This window comes from Pholcus phalangioides, unplaced genomic scaffold, assembly GCF_987345545.1.
Source record: "Pholcus phalangioides strain wild (caught in Gottingen) unplaced genomic scaffold, Ppha-v1.0 ptg000008l_1, whole genome shotgun sequence".
In the NCBI taxonomy this organism is placed as follows: domain Eukaryota; kingdom Metazoa; phylum Arthropoda; class Arachnida; order Araneae; family Pholcidae; genus Pholcus; species Pholcus phalangioides.
In genome coordinates, this window is record NW_028301601.1 from 11,353,787 (window position 1) to 11,376,722 (window position 22,936).

Genomic DNA, 22,936 nt, shown 5'->3' on the forward strand with positions numbered 1-22,936 from the left:
CCCCCAAATTAGAATTTTATGATCATGATCGAAATTCTGGAATTTTTCTAGTCCGGGAGATGGAGTAGAAATTCGGAACCCTCCCGGAAAATTCCAGAGACTTGGCAGCTACGCTATCTCTATTTGAAACCTACTTTCAAAACTACCCTCTAATGTTAAAAAGTTATCAAAGAATTTCTCAAGTCATTGTATTCAATCTTGTGTGACAATAGCATTTCTGTTGTGGCAGTTGTGAAAGTCTGCCATAATACTGTTCTTGCTGGGTTTTTTTGTGAAAGAAAATCACTTCATGTGTATTATATGTAAGAAATGCCTTCGCTGGATGGATATGTTGCCCATTTCTGTTTTGTTAAATTACGTTGACGTTTCTTTTTCTCTTTCAGAGATTTTGTATGTATAAAATTTAATCCATCCACTTGTATTAACTTATAAATAGTGCAGAATAGCAATAACTCTCTTAAAAAAAAGTTTCTGCCTTAGATTTATGTGCAAAAAAAGAAAACAGTGCCTATCGAAATGCAACTTTTGTATTGTCCTTTAGAACTATGCAATTTTTCCCTTTGTATGTGTAAACGTGTGTATGTGTTCTTTTTTCATTTGTCAAGCTATTACAGTAGACTCCTAATTAGCTGCGTGTTCCACAAATTTTGATTTTTTTTTTAATTTTAAGGGCTGTCTATAGTTAAAATTTGTGTGCTCTGAGCTGTCTACAAGCATGGGCAAATGCCCATCAACATCTTAAAAATAGTTTTCATGAGGATTTCTTGTAAAGTATTTTCCCCTCGCATGTTCGTTACTTGACTATATCCCAAGTTCCTCAAATTAAATGCCTCTGCATCATTATCTTGGCAGATCCAGGCTGGAATAAACCTTTATTATATTTATTGTGGATTATATCTGCCAGAAATGCTTCAAAAAATTTCTTTTTTCAAAAAAACTTGTTGAAACCTCAAACGTTCCACTCCTGATGTCCGACTCCTCTGCTACCAAACTTATATATTTCTCTCTTACTTTCCTATGGACCCCTGTACCTCCAGTAATATCGACGAACTCGAATTAATCTAAAATAAATCCGCCCGCGTTATTCATGCCTGATGGTCCTTTTTTGTTTGAGAATTTGAACATAGTCTCCACCTTCTTACTATCTACCAACTTATTGGCCGTTATATGTAAGATTCTCCACGGTCATGTTAATATTGGTACTTTAACTAAGCCTTCCTATACATCTTCTTCGTATGTCAGCTTTTCTCATACCATAGTTGACTGGAACAATCTTCCTTCTGCTATTGTTTGATTCTTCTATAATAACAGCTGAATTTTTGTATAACCTAAACAATATCTCTGGCAGATTCATTCGCAGTCTCTCACATAGATCTACTCAGCCAACAATATTATATAAATTATATTTTTTAGCAAAAGCTTAATGAAGAGGTGGAGACCTTTTAGAGGTCTCTGCAAGCATTGGATGCAGAATCACTGTGTTTATAACAGTCTTACCAGCAAAGTATACTCTTATAAACTTGACGTAATACTCTATAGTGAAGAAAACTGAAATGATTTTGCTGGAGATGTTTAGATACCTTGCCAAGAAACTTGAACAGTTTTGTCACACTTTTGTTAAAAGTAGCATGTACATTTGCAAACCATCGTCCTGTAGCGGATGTGTTGATTTGAACACACAAGCAGAAGTCTCTCAGACAGTGTTTACCACATACCCAAAGGAAAAAAAAATCTGTACTTTTCCTTGACTTATTAAGTGACATGATTGACAATTTTCCACTCATTATTTGGCAAAATAGATGAAACATGTCGTGAAAGGTTTGACACAATAACAATAGCAAACTGCATTGCTGCTCCCTTGGTGACATTTTTTTTTTATGGAACAGAAACCAACTCGCATTCATGTTTTGAAGTCAGAAAACCATCTTCAGCTGCCACCACCACTGCACAATTGTGGGTATCTAACAGGTTTTTATGATGGGGGAAATATGATTTTTTGAGAAAACCGAGCAGGATAACTTCTTGAGAAAAATCAGAAAATTGAATCATGAAAAAAAAAGATTTTTTTCTCGACTCCCGCAACCTTTATCATTTTTTTTTTTTTTGATGATGATTTTTCCATGATGGTAGACAGTCTCTCCTTTGAAAAATTCTAGCCACAGCAATAGACACCTCAACACATAAGGATAATCATTCAGTTTTGTTTTCAGGAGATAGATGGCAGCACCTGGACACCTAGCTGCCTAAAATTTATACAAAATCATGGTCTACAATAATTAATTGTGGCTCAGCCACTTCTTCAGAGTTAAATTGTCTCTGCGGTGAGAATGTCCGAGTATTTTTTGCTCTTAATTTCTTGCCCAAAGTTTCATAGTTTCAAAGTTTCCATTTGGTAGTTGAAACTTTAAACAGCTTGGGCCATACAAAATTAATTCATAGACATCCTGTATCAACGAAAGCTACATATAACAAAGCTAACGTATTCGTAAATGGGAGTTGAATAATGAACATTGCACTGTTTTATTTTTCAAACCAATTTTGCAGATCATCTTTAGCCCGCGGGGTATTTAACTGCACTGATAATCAGGAGTCTATTGTATCGCATCAGAGCTACTTTAATCTAACTAATGCAATGCTCACCATAAATTTTATAGGCTTGTTTTTTGAGACATTAACCAAAGTTATGTAGAAGAATTACAATCATACCGAGAAGAGAGTTTGTTCGGAATGTTTCAACGTGCTTTACTATATTAATTCTGTATCAGACATTGCAATAAGCTGCCATACTGCATTTCAATATGGGCAATGTGCATTGTTATCTACTTTTGAACTGTTTGTAACAGCTATAGTGTATTACTCATTCACGTTTCTAATATTCTATTTCAAAAGATATGCCTAAAAAACCCCATAATTTTCAGTATGAATAAGCAGTGGCGTTGAAAGGTTACTATAAGAAAAATAAGATTATTTTCCTCGCCCCACAATAACATTTCTATAATATCAGTGGCTCAGAACTATATAGTAAGGGCTATTTCATCCCCTTGTTGTATGTCATGCTTGGCTCAGTGAGCATGGTCTCGGAGCTGCTGCATGCCATCACTGCTCTGATACTTTTTGGCACCTGCTGTATTCAGGTGGCTCATTTTACAACTTAGTTTCTTATTTCACTGTTTTAAGTGAGTGATCTCTTGTTTATGGTGTTTTAGTGTCAGTGATTTGCACTGGTGGTAGTTTTTTGGTTATTCATTTTGGCGATTTGAACATTAATTAGTGATAAACAAATAGTTGTTGGATCGCCAGGGCCATCTTGATGTGTGGGTCCATCAGGGCCTGTTAAAGATGTTCCTGAAGAATGGTATCAAATCATAAAACACGACAGGTACACCACTTTCCAGCTACGTTAATATGTCGGGGTATGGCAAATTAGTCTAAGGGCATAAGGTGAATAAACGTGACAATAATTATTTTCTATTTTTTATGGTTTTTTCGGGGGAGGGGAGGCAATCCTCCCTCTGAATTCGTGCTGGCCTGCGAACAGTTTCCATATCACACATCTGATTATAATGAAGTCAACATTTATAAAGGTAATTTTCCAATCAGTAACAGTCAGATTTTTGGAGGCGGCCATAACCCTTACAAATGCTAAAAAATTTTGGTATAGGCATCAAACATTTTTCTGCCATGAACCACTCGTAAGAAAAAGAAATACAAGTGACTTCAATACTAAAGCTGCGATACATGTATCTATGAGCCTGCTTCGCTGTAATACATCTCGTATCTTAATTTATAATGTAATGAAATATTTCTGAAATGGTTAAATATTTTGATGCGCTGCTGCAACAATGTCTACAACAATCACTTAAGGCATATATTTTTTTGGCTTAACTGGTACGAGATATTCAATTGCGTGTTTAAATCCTAGTCATTCGATTCAGGTGTAGGAATGTTTCAAAAAAAAAAAAAATGAGTTCACTCTTGTTTAAAATTAATTGAATAGTAATTTAGATTCTATGCAAGAAGGAGTACAAGTAGTAATGTATATACTTCTTTTCTGGAATTAGGTTATTCGATACGAAACACATCTTTTATAATAGATATCATTTGAGTGACTATTTTATACACATATAAATAAGCAAATACGTTGAAATTATGCCAACTGGTATGATTTTTATTATATAAGTTGTGTACAGTTTTTGTTATAAATAAAACATACTCGAACTAAGCATTTTCTTTGGTTTATTTCTTTCACAAAATTTTACGCTAAGACTATTGCCAAACCACACATGCACCCTGTAAACATCCCTCTGAGAAATTTTGAATGAATCAGTGCAAGCTGCAAAGTGTTGTCTACCTTGTGTGAAGAGGATTGTTTGTTGTGAGTTTGAGAAGTGCTGCCATCCATCTTGATTCAAAAGCAACGCATCAGCATGTTATTGCCTGTAATGGGTGACTTTAAAATTTTGTTGGCCTTATTGCTTGCTAAAAAGAGGCACTTTTGTAATAAGAGAACTGACTCCGCCACAGAAAACCAACTTCAACTAGACACCTTTGAAGACCTCTTCAAAGAGGTCAACTAGTTCCGTAGAGGCATATGGACAAGGTACATGTGTGGTTTAGTAGAGGTCAACTAGACACCACCATGCCGGTAAGGATCCAACCAGCACCTCCAAGAGATACAAGGCCTACACACGCTACTCGTGATGTCACACAAGTAGTCCATCTTTACTCAGAATATTCAGAGAAAAAAAATCTGCTGTACATGCTAGTATCATTGTTGTGCAAGAAATAAAATCGAGAACAGAGTTGGCGATTTCTATGCCCACATCCAATCACTATGCAGGATCTGTGAGCCAACCCAGAAGATTCTACCCCAAAATAGGATGTCGTGGTTCAAAATGTTAAAACTTGTCTTAGAATACTCTCATGACGTCACAGATGAACTCTGCAACCTATGCAGAGGCCTTCTATCTCTAGGAGGTGCTGATCCAAACCAGGTTCTTACAAAGTGAGCTCATTGTGATGCCCGCACAGTGGCCAAATAACAGATCGTAAAAAATGTATGAGGCTTCCGCAGCTATTATCAATTGAAGGAGAGGTTCTTGAGGCAAGGTTGCCGTCAGTATGAGTTTATTTGCACTCAACAAATAATTCTCTTTTATATCTGCTTTGTGCAGCAGAAATAGTGATTTTCGAAGATGTTTCCTGAAAGATAATATTAATATATGTTTGCCGTTTCTTAATTTCAGTTAATTTTTTAGAATATGGTAACTTCCTACACAGTCCCTCCCCCAACAGAGGGAGCTATGACTAAAATCGGTTAAAGTCAATAGAGCCTTGACCGTGCTTGGTTTGAAAAAAGAGTGGTTTAACACTATATATAGTGGTTGGAATCATTATTTGTGGCCACCAATGAAATCAGTAAGGCATCTATTCGGGTTGCTCTGCGCCTCTTGTACACTCACACCCTTCTGGACACACGGATGACACTCGTGAGACATCATTTCAAATTTGCAATGACCAATCAGAACAAAGCACCTGACAGCTGAAAAGGCATGACGTAACTACATACTGTGATCATTGTCGTCAGCAATTGAAAAGCCTGGAGCTTGCAGATAAAATTTAATCTCAAATTTTGTATCCAGTAATGCAGCTCAAGGTAGCTATGAGCATTGTGTAAATTAATAATGGTGCTAGGGGCAATAACAGAAACATTGTACTGAAAGTTAACTATAATAATAATGATTCTTGTTTCAACAGAATGGCAACAGTAAGAAAAAAATGTTTTCATTAATAAAGATTCAGTTGAATCTTTGATGATGTCTTTAATGTGTAGATGGCTTCACCTCCATACTACAAGATAGTAATGTTTCTTGCCTATTTAAAGAGGAAAAATAAACACATTACAAAAAACAGCACAGATAAGAGGTCCGTTCCAAAATTAAGATAGATTACAAAACAATAGAAAGAAAAAATTCCATTAATTTTGAATTAGAATATTCCCCCCCGCATTATGGTGGGAGAAATTGGAATTGCATAATCTGAATATTTTTTGAATATCTCAACTCCAAGAATTGATTGAATTAGCTAATTTTAACCTTGCCAGTTCTGTACCCTGCATTTTAGGATTCTTTCTGTTTCACAAACTACGTTCAGATAGGCACACTATATAGCCATAAGTCAGGGTTCACTTTGGAGTTCAGATATTTTTTCGAACTTCTAGGAAAATATGGGGAATAACATTTTTCTCTCCTGGATTTTGGGAAGGTCATACAGTAAAACCCATCTTTAACGGAAACTGTATTACGTGGAAACCTGTCTTCAATGGGAGAAAATCTTGGTCCCATGATTTCAATGCCAAAATAAACATTAAAAAACCTGGATCAAACAGAACCAGTCTAATGTGGGAACGAAATGAAAAATTGTATTCTCTTAAAAATGGGAAATTTCCTTCAAACACTGCGAGTGTTTCGTGAACAATAGACCAAGGGATCATACCCAATGCTAAAGTGCTCTACCAAAGTATTTCATGCAATCTTTGCTTGCCCATGTGAGTTCTACATCCTGTACCCCTACATTAGCAAAAACTGTTTCTGTACTTGATGCTGTGATTTTAATAAGCCATACATAGTAAAACAGTTGCTCTTCTAAAAACGAAAAAAACTTTTCACAAGTTTTCTGTGTGAGAGTTGGATTTCCAAATGATATGCTCACAAAATCGCATGCAAGATACTTTCCACGATCACAGTGCTGAGGATTACGTAATCTTAGACGACCATGTATAGATTGAACCTGACATGACAGATATTGTCACTCTCATTGAAAATTTTAGATTAAATTTTTGTCTAGTTGACCAATCACTGTGCAGAATCTGTGAGCCAACCCAGAAGATTCTACGCCAAAATAGGATGCTAAAAATAGATAGAAAGTTAAAAAGGAGATGAACATGAGATACACATCATTTGACAGTTTTTGCCATTTTTTGTATATCAGGATTGGGCATTTTGTCAACATGAAGAAATAAATGTAACAAATTGTATTAAAATTATATGTGTTGCCAAATTTTCAAATTTAGAACTGGTAATGGTGTCACAGATGTGTCTTTAGTGAAAGGTCAGCTCTGATAAAATCATTTAGGTCACTCTTAAGCAAATTCTGTGCATTCACCAAGATCAAAATCTGTCTATTTGAGCCTGACCTCTTATTTTTACATGGCGCTCATAGATACATGTGCAAATTTATCATCAGAATCATTATACCTATTCTGATTAGAGTTGTCCCGTTTGGAAGGATGTGAACCCCTGGTGTTATGGCCATTGATGATGAAGTTGATTTTTGAAAATTCAGATGCACTCCTCCTTCTGTGATGATTCGCCTTGCGTCAGCTGTAATAAAAAATTGGGAGTTGAATAGTAAATATATACAAGGTGTCCTGTGAATGTTTGTGCGGCCTTTATCTCATCGACCATCTGTCGTAGAGGTATGATTCCAATTTAAAAAATTTTCAAAAGCCGTTCAAAATTCTTCCTGTCTTCTCCTTACCTGTGAACCTATACACAAAGCAATATAGATAAGCTACTTTACAGCACACCAATTCTGGTTATATATCGCCATATGGCAATTTCCAACCAGTGGAGTTGGATGGGAAATGAAGACTCCATCCATCGATGGTCGCCCCAGGCTCGGTAGGTAAAACAATAGATATATAACAATATAGATAAGCTGGAATCCATCCAAAACAAATCTACCCACTTCATTTTAAACTGTAGGTCTTCCTCTGTTTCCATCACACGGCTGAAACGTCAATTTAATATCCTCCCACTTACCTCTTGTAGATATATCGCTAGCCTATTATTACTTTTCAAAATTATCCATGGCTATTTTAACATTGACACTAACCACATTCTAATCAAATCTTCACATCTTTCTAATAGACTCAATCACTTCCAAAAATTGAAACCTTTTTTCGCATCCACAGATTGCTTCAAATTTGGTTTTTCCCCCAATACAATTATTGATTGGAACAACCATCAAATTCTGTAGACTGTACTTCAATCTCTGATTTTGTATGTAGCATCAATCGCCTATGTCAAATCCCATCACCACACCCTCTTGTATAGGCGTTAGCCAAACAATATCGTATAAATAAATAAAAACTACCCTGTACCAGTTTTGAGAGTGAAAATATAGCGTGTCACAAAATACAAAATCCAACTTTTTATACGGCTCTTTATCCTCTAACTTCAAATTAGAAAATTGTTGCTCTGTCTTGAGGCCAACAGAAAAAAATTTCATGTTTCCAAGTGCAATATTCGCTAATATATTTGGATTCAAAAGTCGGAGTAAGGTTATGAAAGAACAGCAAAAACTAACAGACTGCTCCTTTCCTTCATTTATGCTGCCCTTTCCTACCTTTTCTTCGATTTTTGAATTTGAATACCTCAGCGAATATTGCACTTACAAACTTGGAATTTTTCCTGTTGGCCTCAGGAGAGACAGGATAACTTTCTAATTAGAAGTTAGAATAAAAGGGGGACTGTATAAAAAATTAAGTTTTTGTTTTGTTACATACTGCATTTTCACTCTCAAATCTGGTACAGGGTAACTTTTGAATGCCTTTCGAGCATTTTTTATATTGAAACTATACCTTCACAACGGACAATTGATAAGATAAACGCCACATTAGCACTTACAGGACACCCTTTACATTTCCATAACAAAAAATAAAAACCCCAAAAAGGCATTATACATTGTAATAGTTTGGTATCACATAGCATAAAAATACATTCTTAGGGATGATATTCACAGAAGAGAATGTTGTTTTCGATACAGCCTGCAAACACATTACAAGACGCTTAGAATTGGAAACACAGATAGTGTTATCATTAGTTCAGGCACTAAAAATGGTTAAAAAAGCCACTAAAAAAATTAATTAAAACCACAATGGGAAAAAAAAGGAAACATAACTAAAAGCTATGATATTAAGGGTCTGAAAACTGGCTAAGAAATTGATTGCATGAACTGAATCTACTGTTTCATCAATAGATTATATCTGCATTATTAGCTAAGTAAATATTATTATGCCAAAGAAAAAGTGTTTGCAATCTCTCAAAGTTAGGTAGGAGTTTGACTCAATCTAACCTAAAATGTAATTTTCTGATATGCAAAATAGTGCTAGCAGAAATTGAAGAATAATTGATTGCATATAAAAGCTATAACGTTTTCATATGGAATTATTTAACAAACATTTTCATACTAACGGCATATTTCTCTCAAAATTTTCTAGTGTCAAGCTTTGTATTTGATAGGTTTGTATCGATTGAAAAAAAAGGTTTCTCAAATTCTGTGAGGATGTGTTTTGTACATCTAAAAATCTCTGGCCATGGTTGTTTGCACGCAACACATTCAGCGCCGGATTAACTCATATGAAGGCCCTAAACACTAAAGTGATTTCGGTGGCCCCCTATTTTTCATCTTAACGCATGCTTATCCCCCCCATGATAATTAGATTTGTTTACAATTTTCTAGTAAAAATATGAAAATTTTGATAAGCAGGTAGTTTGAGTGGGGGGTTCAAAATAATCATTTTGCCCAAAGCCTGTGATGCCACGGCTGGGCAGCCTCGAGTGCCAGGAAGACCTCTTGACAATTTGATCTGGTTAAAATTTTAAAGAGAGTGAGTATGCAAATTGTGCAGTAGTCAGGTATATACAGGGTCTCCTGTAAGTGATAGTGCGGCCTTTATCTCCTCAACCATCCGTTGTAGAGATGATTTCAGTCAAAAAAAATACTCAAAAAGCATTCAAAAATTACCCACTACCAGTTTTGAGAGTGAAAACATAGTTTGTAACAAAATGATAAAAACAAAATTTTTATAGCCCCGTCCTCTACCTTTCAATTAGAAAGTTGTTGCGCTGTCTCTCCTGAGGCCAGCAAAAAAATTCCCAGTTTACAAGTACAATATTCACCGAGATATTTGAATTCAAAATTTGAAAGAAAGTTGGAAAGGACAGCAAAAGTCAGGGAAGGGAGCGATGTTGATTAGTTTTTGGTGTCCTTCCATAACATTTCTCCAGCTTTTGAATTAAAATGTCTTAGCGAATATTGCACTTAGAAACATGGAATTTTTTTCTGTCGGCACATCAAGAGAGACAAGACAACTTTCTAATTAGAAGTTCGAGGACAGCGCAAATTGAAGAAAAATTTTGATTTCTTATTTTGTGACACACTGTGTTTTCTAAGGATGATGTTATTCTCTGCTATCCATAAATGGTTTCAACGGTTGGCTGATGCAAAGATGAATTTAGGAAAGAAAAAAATTCAACTGCTCCTGCCGGATATCGAACCCACATCCTCGTGCTTGTTGGATGAGAGCTCTACACCACTAGACTACAAAGGCAATGAATATCTCAATTTTTCCTTAGAGCTTGTGTGCACTGAACGGGACCATACATGGAGTGGTGGCAGTGTCAACAATTGTGAATTTTGGCCTGAGTTATGTCCGACCATCCATGTACGGTCCCGTTCAGCGCACACAAGCTCTAAGAAAATATTGAGATATTCGCTGCCTTTGTAGTCTAAGGTGCTCGTCCTGCAAGTGAGAGGACGTGGGTTCGATTCCCTGCAAGGACAGTTGAATGTTTTCTTTTCTAAATTCATCTTCGCATCAGCTAACCGTGGAAAAAAAAACACTATTTTCACTCTCAAAACTGGTACAGGGTAATCTTTGAAAGCCTTTTGAGCATTTTTTAAATTGAAACTATACTTCTCAGACTGCTGATGCGATAAGGCCGCATTAGCACTTACAGGACACCCTGTATAGTTAGGTAATGGGGCTCAGAAAAATTTGTTTTACCCGGGGCATGCTAAATGTACCTGAGGCGGCTCTGGGCTTACTTTATGGAAATAGAGCAAAATCTCTCAATCTAAAAACTGAGCATTAACGTGAGTTCTTGTTCAAAATTAACTTAGTTTCTCTGCTTTGTGTCAACCTTAGGGCCGCAACTAGAAACACAAATTTACTGTCGCTTGGGGTCTGTACCTACATTATTATTTTATTACATTTGTGTGTATTTTGGCACCCCTCCACGAAATTTTTAACGGAAAAATAATAAGCTTGACGCCCTTGCTGGTCCAGCAAACGGGAAACAGACCCTCTCCTGCCCTCTTTTAGTTATGGCCCTGGCCAATCTTTTGATAAATATCTTCCACTGTGCAATCAGGTGCTCTTAAAATTTTAGAATTCCTTGCCAGATGGTTGACGCTGAGGAAAAAAAAATTGAGAATTTAAAAACAATGTACTAACTATTTAATAATTTTTGTGGTGCCCCTTTTCTCCTGATGCTCTAAGCACGTGCTTATTTTGTTTAATGGTTAATCCAGCCCTGAGCACATTTATTTGCATTTATTTATATAGTGTAAAATGTAACTAAAAACAGCATCGACTACAGCGCTGGAGCCATGTCAGAGTCATGACACCGACTGATGGGGTATTGGGACAGCATTAGATTGGAACAGTATTGTAGATAGTAAGTCATTGGTCAACTATTCACCCACAATGCTGTGTGAGCCTTGAGCACGACGTGTTATGTGAAGCCTGTGAGGAAACAAACTTTCTCTAATTTATTCACATCTTTTCTCAATGCATGGGTTGCTTTTGTCTAGAGCTCTTACAATTTTGATGTTAATTCGGCGATATGATGATAATTATCTGAAAGCTATGTATAGCAGAGATGAAAAGTCTGTCACTTTTATGCGTAACACCAATTTTTCTATCTCTCAGGTACTTATGCCGATTTGCATTTAAATGGGGCCAGGAGGAAGAAGGCTTTCTGATAGTAGGCTTTCTTAGAATTAATACTAAGGAGAATGAAGATTTAAAAAAAAATTCTTTTGAAGTTCTCAATGGCAAAAATATCTAAGTTATACAGAATATGGCCTCTAAAATTTATGAATAAACATATAAAAATGTCAAAATAAGCATTTACGGCAGGAAAAATATAAAAAAAGGCAAAATAAGCAAAAAAAGGCATTTATGGCATTTTGCCTGAACTTCCAGCCTCTAGTTATCATTCATGTATTGTTAACATTTTTTCAAAGTGCAGCCGGATCTGTACCATCCCATGGGAATAACATGGTGAGAGCGAGCAATAGTGATTCTCAGCAAGCATTGTTTCATTTGTATGCATTCAAAGTCGAATCACACTTCCTCTCTCTCCCTCTTCTCTTGTAAATTATCATTATCAGCCAACAGAGACTATAGAAAGTTTGATTTCCCTCCTCCACCTCTCGCCAACAAAATTGGCTGTATTTACTGTTATCATAAACCCCAGAGCCCAGATGTATTAAAAAATAACTGTATGGTATATTAAAACCAGAGGCAGATGACATTAAGCAGCGCCCACAGTGTATAGATATTATTTAATAAGTTATTTCTCATCAGTAACAACATACCTTCATTCCGAAAACATTTGGCTTTGAGGGTGAGGTCCAAGAGGGACATTCCAGGCTCAAAAAGCAGTTCCACAAATGACGATTGAGGAAGAACTTGTTCCATTTCAGCAACGCTCATCTTTTGCAAAGAATCAAGATTTGAATTGTAAAATGCATCCGATGCTCGCTGAGCCATTTCGAGTCCTTTCTCTGATGGGGAAATAATTACTAATTAAATACAATTTTAACAATGGTAATTTTTTAGAATCACTGAATCACAGCTACTGACAAAACATGAGGCCAATGCATAGATTTTGATATGAACTTTAGAACATCCTAATCTTATCTGCAAATTTTGTAAACCCTCGATTTAATAGACTTTTACTGACCTTTAATGATTTTCAGGGCCACCCTTACCAGATGCAGCGACTGGTGCAAAAATAATAGCAAGACCAGAGGCACCTTAATAATTTCGGGAGCCCCTTAGCACCCGATTTTATATATTCCATGGGAGAGGGAAATCCGCATTGAAAATTTCATACGTTATTACAAAATTTTCAGGAATGGTGAAAAATATCCATACAAAAAAATATAGATACCATTAAATGTAAATTAACAAAAAAAAAATAATCAATGAAAATTTTGAACTGAAGGAAATTTTAAATTGATGAAAGAAATAATTTCAAAACCAATACTAAAATTGTGGGCCTAATGAAGGAAATTGTCTAACAACTAATAAAAATTCAGAATCAATTAATCGAAAATGAGGAAAAATAATTGACAGGCAGTTCCAGCACCCACAAAAATGCAGATTAAATAGAAAAATAATTCCAGAATTAATAAAAATTCAGAATAAATGAAAAAAATAATTCACTTCAGTGACCCGAGGTATAGTTCTAAAGCACTTGAGCAGTCCACAGTACACTACCTACCAAATCAGTTAAGAGATCAGCAGAGGTTGCACATTACTAAAGGTTGAGCACACTTGCTATAATGTTACTAGTCAAATTGACCAGTCATGGTTCTTTTAAGTAAAACTAAAAATATTTCTTTTATAATTTTATTTTTGTAACTAATGATAGTTGGACATCATAGTGTTTCAATACTTTTTGGATAAAGTCGTAAAATTTCAGCGTTCTGAACAATCTGGTTCATCAAGAAAATGAAGCGAAAAGATCAAAAATGGTCAAATTGACCGGCTTGGTCCTTCTAGAGTTAAGTGTTACATTAATAGTGTCATTGCATAGTTAAATTAGACAGATATGTTTTATTTATGCTTACCACCATGAATAAGTAACAATATCTCATCTGCTATCTTCTTTTGGCCTAATCTCTTATCTGGAGTTTTCTACATTAAATGAGAAATTGTAATTGTGAAACACAAATTTAAGAAACACATATTAAAGAACATTTACTTTAGTGATTGTCAAGTGAAAATTAAGTTTTCTTCACAACGCTTGTTACAAAAACTAACTACAGTAAAACTTTGATTAACCGTCACCATCCGAACCAAGGCTGTGACAGATAACAGAAATCTCTTAATACATAAGTACAGTAACGTGATTTCACTGCAGGCTTAGAACGAAAATGACTTTTTTAGGCCTATATATTAGCGCCAAAATCAAAATAGGTCTTAAAATACAGAACACTAGCACTATCGTAACAGTATGCCAAAAAGAAGTTGATCAGGGCACTATAAAATGAAGCATTCATTTGAATACATAGTCACGACTGACACACACTCTGTCACGACTGAGACCAGTATGTAACACAATAGCGACTGGTTAGTGATGGGTTTGTGACAGGGCAGATCAATCTCAACTCCTCCAACACACAGACGATTAGTCACTTGCACCATCATACAATACGGTCACTTCCAGCTTTATACCGTAGGGCGTAAAAGTAATCCATGGACAATTTTAAAGATGTCTTGTTTGATTGTTGATACTCACACTTTTTTTTAGATGATGATGGATAACAGAAACTGATGGTTAATCGAAGTTTTACTTGTACAACATTTATTGCCACGACAAAGTACTTCACAATGAACACCACATTACTAGATAAGAGTGACCCGTTAGTCATTGGGAAATACTTATAAATGTTTGAAATAGCAGAAACGGAATAAAATACACCAGCACATAAAGTAAGGAAGAAATCTTTTTCTATTTACCATGTGTTTTTGAACGATATCTTCTATTTCATCAGTGCTGAGGAATGTGAACAACTTCAGAAACTTTTCAACTTCAGTATCGTGTATACGCATAAAAAACTGCAACAAATTAGATATTTTCTCTACTGTGAAAACATGTAGAGGTGGAAACTCTGTACATGATATGTTGCATGTTTAAAAAATTAAGGGCCAAATGAATATTTAAAAAAAAGAAAAAAACATTACTAATTGCAAGCGCATATACAGGGTAGTAAGGAAAGTCCTTAATAGTTATTAAAATAAAAAAAAATTCACTTTTTATACGAACATGATGTGGTCAAAAATGTAATTAGAAATTTGTTGCGCTGTCTTTCCTGAGGCCAGCACAAAAACTTCCATGTTTAAAAGTGTGATATTCGCAGAGATATTCAAATATCAGAGAAAAGTTGGAAAAGAACAGCATAAATGAAGGAAAAAAGCATGCGGTGTTCTTTCCCAACTTTTTTTCTAATTTTTGAATTCAAATATCTCAGCGAATATTGAATTTGAAGACGTATATACACTTTTTTTTTTGGTGGCCTCAGGTACAGGACAACAACTTTCTAATTGGGGTTTTAAGGACAGCTTGTCCGTGTAAAAAATTAGTTTTGTATTTTAATACGTAAACAGCCCCTTGCAATATGAATGACATATCTGAAATCTACACATTATTTAGATACTTCTTCTAACTGGAACTATGCCTCTAGGATCAACACAATTCGACAGAAAATGTGGCCCCTAGGGATTTTCCTTATCACCCTACAGCCATTTCCCCCCCCCCCCCATATTTCTAATACTACCATCAAACAAGTCTTCCTCAAAATCTTTGCATACAATTTTCCACTGGCTCTGGCATCTGTGACTTTCATTTCCAATGTGGAAGACAGATAGCAGCACTTCTCAAACACAAAACATCCATAACTCTGACATTATAAATACATTAGGGCCGTGCATAATGCACACAAAGCACTTCCTGTCATGGAACAATCATTAGAAGTTCTCCAGAGGATTGTTTATGAGGTGCATGTATGGTTTAACAGTAGACTTAAGGATTATTCCAGGTTAACAATAACAAAGTTCACTTCCACCATCTCAACCTTTTCGTTTCCAGCGAACAATTATTATGCTAACCTACATTTAGCTACTAGTAACTACATTACAAATGGGGGTAAATTTGTCCTTTTGAATCTAGCAGTCCAGTCACTAAATGGGCGTTCCAATCTGTGAAGTTAATCATTTATTTGCACTCATTCTAACAGGCAAAGTGAATGATTATACACTAATGGGAATGTTGCATTTACATGAGCAATGAAAAGGTTAAAGTTACTGAGCATGAATGCATGACGTAACCCGTTTACATCTGCAAGTAGAATCATTTGCAAAATTGTAAATGTCCCTTATTATCAACAGACGTGCCAACTTTTGGAATCCAGAAATTCTTCCGAGGGTCTCTTAATCATTCTATGATTGTTGCTCTACACATTTTTGCTGCAGTGGAATATGGTTTAGAGTGGGATTTAGTTGAAGGGGAGCAAAAATTGATGGAAGAGAATTTCACATAAAAAAAAAATTTCTCAAGCATTTATAAGCACTTTGAAATGATTGTTATTTTTTCCAAGGACTGCAATGATTTTTCAAGACTTGAAAATTAACTCTTTTTTTTTTTTCCAAGGACTTTCAAGGACTGTATGAACGCTGATGCAGGAAATTTTTTTCTTCTTTGAGATATAGAGTTTTTCAAGAAATACAGTTCGGAAAAAGAGGTTTGAATGTAACTGGTGTTTACCATACTCTTTAAACAATGCTACACATAATTTGATTTGCATCTGTAACTTATTTTTTACTCCTACATATTCTATGAAAATATGCATACTTCAAAAACACAAATATATTTGATATTCATGTACTACATACCTGATAGAGATCAAAAAAGGTTGTCTTGTCTTCATTCAAATATACAGCTAAGCGACCACTTTTACCATATTTATCGCCAGTTTCTGATTCAATCAATGGTGTTAATATACCTACATGACAATATGGATTTAGTTTATACCAGGGCTTGACAAATCGAAAAAAAAAACAAAAAACTTCGGGCACTGGCCAAATTTCTTTGGAATCAATTTTATGCATTTTGTGGAAAAAAATGTTCCAAAATAATGCTGTTTTTTTTTTATTTTTCTGAGGCCTGGTGACCCCCTATTTCATGTTTGTTGACATGCTCACATGAATTCCACAAATTTTGTTGTTCTCAGACTGAAGCCTCAAATTTGTCAGACCCTGGTTTGGACATACATTTATCTAAGGGTCCAACTGAAATAATGGAGAAAGTTTTTAAAAGAACCTTATTGAAGTTTTCTTCAAACAAAGTAAAGAAAAAAATGTTTCTTCAACTGTTTGTGGGGACATTTGAGGAGCATTATCAATGCTAACAGTGCTGTCATGCCAAATTTATGTCATTACAATGTTATTCTGAGTGCAAAAGTTATTCTACCAACTTTGTTATACAGCTCAAAGGTTCCCCAACCCTTGCGTACGACAGTGGTTTGCACTATCATAGATTGATCTTTATTGGTTACTCATAATATCAAGATAAATAGTATCATATATATGAAAATAATGAGTAAAGTATAAATTTTTTGCCATATTTTAATTCCAGCAAGGTTCCATTAAAAATCACCATTATCAAGATTGGCAGAAATACCATAGATTAAAGACCTCTGTCTGTTCTGACACCCATTGAAATTCCTAAGGATCTCGTTGCCATAATTAATGTTGCTGCTGAAGCTGTGTGCAGCAGATGGTCAGTATCTTCCAGCATATGTATGTTATGGTAAATGTGATAAATCCGGTTATTATGCATAATCCCTGAGCATTTAATTTGATAAAAATTTCCTTAAATTTATCAGTTTTACCAACGATTATGAATAATACCCAAGCATCGCGTCATTGGTAAAGAGGACAAATTGTACTTATACATGATAATTCATACATTTATTGTATCATTATATCAGTGTTATGATCATAATTTATCATATTTATTATATTTGGGTCCGACTATATTATATACTAAACTCATTTGACATTTTTTTTCATATTTATCAAAGTCACCAATCTAATTACACTAGGGCAGCGTTTCTCAACCTATAGTCCGTGATAATGGTATAGGTGGTTTGCAAGCAGACTTGCTAAACTTGATTCTAACTAAATGAAAAATTATTCAACCTTTGTAATTTACTTTAGTAATATTCATATAGGTTCAAATAAAAAAATTTTACTTTTATAATGAAGGTTTCGACAACTGGTTGATGTGAAGATAAATCCAGGAAAGAAAATTCATCTGGTCTTGCGGGGAATAGGACCCACGCCCTCTCGCTTGCAGAGTGAGCGTCCTAGTCGTAATTATCATAATATAACATATATCTTATGAAAACGCTGTGTACTTATGACCTTAGTAAATATCACAAATTCATTCAATATTTATTGTATAAAAAAAATCGAAACCACAAAAATTAAAGAAAAGTCAGTAATATGAGACACAAGGGGTTCATCAAATTATTTCAACCATTGTATTGGTCCTTGGGTTTAGAAAGGTTGCACTAGGATATTATGCATAGTCACAGATAAGTGATAAATTTCAAGTATTTATCAAATTTATCAACGATGCTAGGGTATTATGCATATCTGCCCTGGTAAAAGTGATAAATTTAACAAACTTACCAAGACAATTATTGGTAAGTATGCATACATATATATATAACTGATTTTTAAGTTTAATAACCAATTTATCACATTTACCTTAACATATACTATTCATTATGTTGGCAATGCTAAACATACATATGGGTTGGTAGTTGTTATTTCAAGCACATTCCCGTAAATCTATTTATATAAAATTGATTTCCTGTCATTGTGTTAGTGTGCGTGTATGTTCTTTATACAAATCTACAATTTTAGACCAATCAAATTTTTCATATATACCAAACAGGACCAGACTTGAGCAATAGGCTACTTTAAAAGTTTGTCAGAGCTGGGAAAATGCCTGAAATTGACAAAAAACTGACGAACAAAATGGTTCCTCAATGGAATTGAGGATTGAAATATTCCTTTTGGCATATTTGCTTTGGTTACCAGGGTTCCCAAACAATGCTTTTCAGACATGTTTACTCCTCTAAAATGGTTTGTCACCTTTTTCAATGCTCCCAGCACATGGAGAAAAACCTGGGCAGCGCCGGGAATTATAGCTAGTATCTCATAAGTTTTTTTTTATTCCCCCGTTCAGGGACATTGCATGCACATAATGAATGTGTTAAAAACAAGTTTTTTTTACAATTGCCGGAAATATCCTCCACTGTTCTGATTGGGCCCCAACATCGTATGTCAAATATATTTTGGTGCATCTTACCACAGGGTGAAGTTTTGTATACATTTACCAATTTACTATCTGTATAACGTAATTCATTTGCAACAGCTGAATCTACAAAATGCTGAAGTGAGAACCGATTACAAACGTTATTGAAATTTAACTTGTAAATAAAAATAATGAATACAGTTGGCCCCCGTATTTGCGGTTTTTTCCCTTTACTGGGATTTTTTTTTTTTTTCAATACTCAGAAATCGTCATTCATGTGTTTTGTTTACAAAATTTGAGTTGTGCATGTTTTGGATGGCTCGCTAATGACATTACTGTCATCACCAGAGCCATGGCAGCTCCTGAGAGAGAAACAGTCACCTCAGGTTGAATTAAATTTGGGCCACACAATGTGCGTTCCAGAACACAATCATTTCTACAGAGCCAACTGAAGAGATTATAAATGCATTGTCACGTTAGTGAAACAGGTGGGTGGAGAAGGACTCAATGATATGGATATAGAAGTCGAACAGCTAATTAATAGCAATTCAGAGAATCAAGCAATTCAGCATTGACCGAGAAAGAATTAATGCAGTTGACTGCTCCTAAGAGGTACCAGAAGATGATCAAGATGAAGAATGAATGACACGTTCACCATAAGTAACATAGCAGAAGGGCTTCACAAGTTCAAATCAGCAATAGACTGTTTTCATGACATAGATCCCTCTATGGTACGTTCTTCACATGTAGAAAAATTGGTAGAAGAAGCCTTGTCATTATACTCCAACATACTTGATGATATGAAGAAGAAACGACAATAAGAAATCACAATGTTTATTTCAGAAAACATCATCAGCAATTGCTGCATCCTCTTTTATACTCCCTTCTACCTCTGCATCACCCTGCTCTTCTCATGCTGTTCAATAAACGCGATATACAAAAAAACCTATGGTTTCAGTTATTCGCGGATTTCCCATATTCGCGGTCACCCCCGGAACATAACCCCTACGAATACGGCAGCCAACTGTATTAGAGAATAGTATTGTATTAAGTTAATACCATACACAGTCTTGTAGTGAATGCAATGGATCAAGCGGTGACCAGAGACTATATTTCCCAGCTGATCATTGCCACCAAACTGTTGGAAAATGAACAAATTACTATTGAAAAAAAAAAAATTTATACAGATTTCATTTGATCAGAATAATGATTAAATGAATTTTTTTGCAATTATTAATTTCAAACATTATTTCACTTCACATATAAATTAGATCTTAACTCGTCCAAAATATATAATGAAATTTTTTAACTTTTAAACCGCTTAACTGCTAACGAAATCTTACACGATCTGCTCCCCAGTGCCACTATTTTTCAATCATGGGCTGTAAAGACATATATATACACCCATGGAGTTAAGGGGGTTTTCTGCATTTAAATTTCTGTGTATTTGTGAACTTTTGAAAATCTAATTTTTTCATCAATAAATGTCATCTATATGCAGTGGAACCTCAACAGCTTGATGCAGCTGGAGGGGGGGGGGGGGAGAATTGAAAAACACTTTGACTTTGCTAACTTGACGTCTGCCAATTCAAAATTTCACTTTTAATAATTTCTGAAGATTTCAAATTGGATAGTGTGCTTATGCATCGCTGAGAGCGAAGTTCTGTTTTATCATCTAAAACTTTTTAAAACTTTGCTTTTATTACAGTGAAACCTTGTATATATAGTGACACTTAATATAACGAAATTCCCTCTACAACAGGGGTGCACGATCTCCTGCCTATGATAGGTGTTCCAGTAGAAAAATATTAATACACACAACAGGATAAATGCCTAGACTGACAATATTTCCTACAATATGCCAAAAAACATTCAAAGGATAGTAAAGTTTGCAATTATCGCCAGAAAAAATTGTCAGAAGCAAGTAATAATGTCGATTGCGGCCAAAAAAATTGTCAAAAGCTGGTGAAGTTTCTAATTACAGTTAAAAACTGTCAAAGGCAGATAAAGTTAGCAATTATGCCAAAAAGATTGTCAAAGGCAAGTAAACTGCCAATTTAGGCCAAAAAATTGTCAAAGGTGATTAAAATGTCAATCATAGATTGAAAAATTGTCAATTATAAAAAAAAATTTCAGATGCAAGTAAAGTTGTCAAATGTCCTGTGAAATACGGGTCAAATAGTCACTCTTATATGTAAAATTTTCTGGCCCGCCAAGCTGCAGAAAAACGCATATTTGGCCCACTGACTAAAAAGGTTGTGTATACCTGCTTTGCAATATTTTTTGTCTTCTTTGCTCCTGATATTTCATCTGCCCTGACAGAGTGAGTGACCATGTGTGGCAACAGCGTCCACCAATAGATGGTGCTGTCCGCGTAATAATACGGGAAAGAGTGTGCCTGTGCGATGGTGAGGTGGAACTTGGGTTTTTGCCGCTCAAACAAGACAGTCACGCTGTCCACTCGTGTTCTTGTTCTGTAAATTTAATTGTATAATAAATGTTAATTATATCTTTGAATTGTAGAAGTATGTATTCGTCTCCAACCACCACATTCCTTCTACAACACATGCAAGCAGGGCCACCTTAAGAGCATCATGGGACCCCGGATCTAGGGATTTTTCTGAGAGCCCCACCTAGCAAATTTTAAAAAATTTCACTTATTTCTTCTTATTGTGAGGCTCAGGATAGGTCCATGCATTAAGACGGCACTGCATATGAGTTACCATACAATTGGATGAGTAAGTGAGAGTTCATCACTGTATGGTAAATGACCATCACTAATTTGGTCACTCATACATATGGTCATGCACTTGGTTACTCATATGGTCATAGGAAGCAAAATGTCAGGGGTGTCCAACTCACTTGATCACTCAAATAGTCACTCACTAGGTATGCACTTGAGAACTCCCTAGGTCACTCATAGGATCACCCACTTGGTCATTTATATTATCACTCATCTACTCACTTGATCACATAAATGGTCACTCACTTTGTCATGCACTTATTACTCACCTGATCACTCATATAGTCCCTTACATGGTCACTCATACAGTCAAGGGCAGGCGAAATGTCTGAGGAAAGGTTTCTGTAAATCCATGGTAATGGTACTATGTGCAATGATTGTTGATATAACAATAATCACCTTTACGATATTTTTTCTTGGTCCATAGAGTATTGTTACATCAAAGATTCAGCGTATTTGCAAATTTCAAAGACAAGTTTTGGTATTGAGAGTAATCCCTTGATCCAAAGTGTGTAAAATAGAAGTCGAATCGGGTTTTAAAAGGCATAATTTGATTGCCGATGAGATCTGTTATTTCAAGATGAACAGCACAATCACCCCAAATGAGTAATATTTTTCTTTTACACACAAGTTTTGACACAGCTCTTGGCAAGCATGCATTTTGGCACCCCCCTGATGTTGAAGTATTGGCTAAAGGGTGAAATCTGCACTTTTCTGGTCCAGCGGCAGGGGCAACAGACTCGTCGACACCCCCTCCCACTTGCAGCCCTGCAAGTACATGTTGCATTCAAGTAGGTTTCGTATCATGGTTCCACTGTATATATACTTCAAAAATCAGCATTATAATAATGATAAATTCACCTGGAATCGGCACTTGTATTTATCAAAAAGATGTAGCCAATCGTACGCTTGAAACAGTTGGTAACTGAATTCAGAAAAATTTATTCCCTCTCTGCTTTCAAGGCGAGTCTTGACACTGAAATCAATAAAATTGAATAAATACAGATCATAACTGAAGATGAATTCTTCTATCGAAGTTATTCTTTATTACATCACACAAAGAACAGGCCATAAATATTCCATATTCCCCCTGCATTAGTCAGCATGCCAAGCAAACTCGAGAGGCACCAAATTTTTTAATGTTGTGGCCTGGTCCATTCCTACCATGAAAGGAAAAGTGAGGTTTAACAATTACCCCTTCAAGGTTTAAAATTTTGCATGCATT

At 35.4% G+C, this 22,936-nt stretch overlaps 1 protein-coding gene across 1 annotated transcript in view; it reads right to left on the reverse strand.

Annotated features, from left to right (window-relative positions):
• Positions 1-4,141: 4,141 nt before the first annotated feature.
• TyrRS-m (Tyrosine--tRNA ligase, mitochondrial) overlaps positions 4,142-22,936 on the reverse strand; it is a 33,948-nt gene continuing 15,153 nt past the window's right edge. The window contains exons 6-13 of the mRNA XM_089234166.1: positions 22,573-22,687; positions 20,028-20,106; positions 16,535-16,644; positions 14,603-14,701; positions 13,711-13,777; positions 12,451-12,639; positions 7,257-7,382; positions 4,142-5,874 (exon numbers count right to left, since the gene is read on the reverse strand). Of these exons, the coding sequence (XP_089090292.1) occupies positions 5,840-5,874; positions 7,257-7,382; positions 12,451-12,639; positions 13,711-13,777; positions 14,603-14,701; positions 16,535-16,644; positions 20,028-20,106; positions 22,573-22,687 (820 nt within the window). The 3' untranslated portion in view covers positions 4,142-5,839. The remainder of the gene's footprint in view (positions 5,875-7,256; positions 7,383-12,450; positions 12,640-13,710; positions 13,778-14,602; positions 14,702-16,534; positions 16,645-20,027; positions 20,107-22,572; positions 22,688-22,936) is intronic.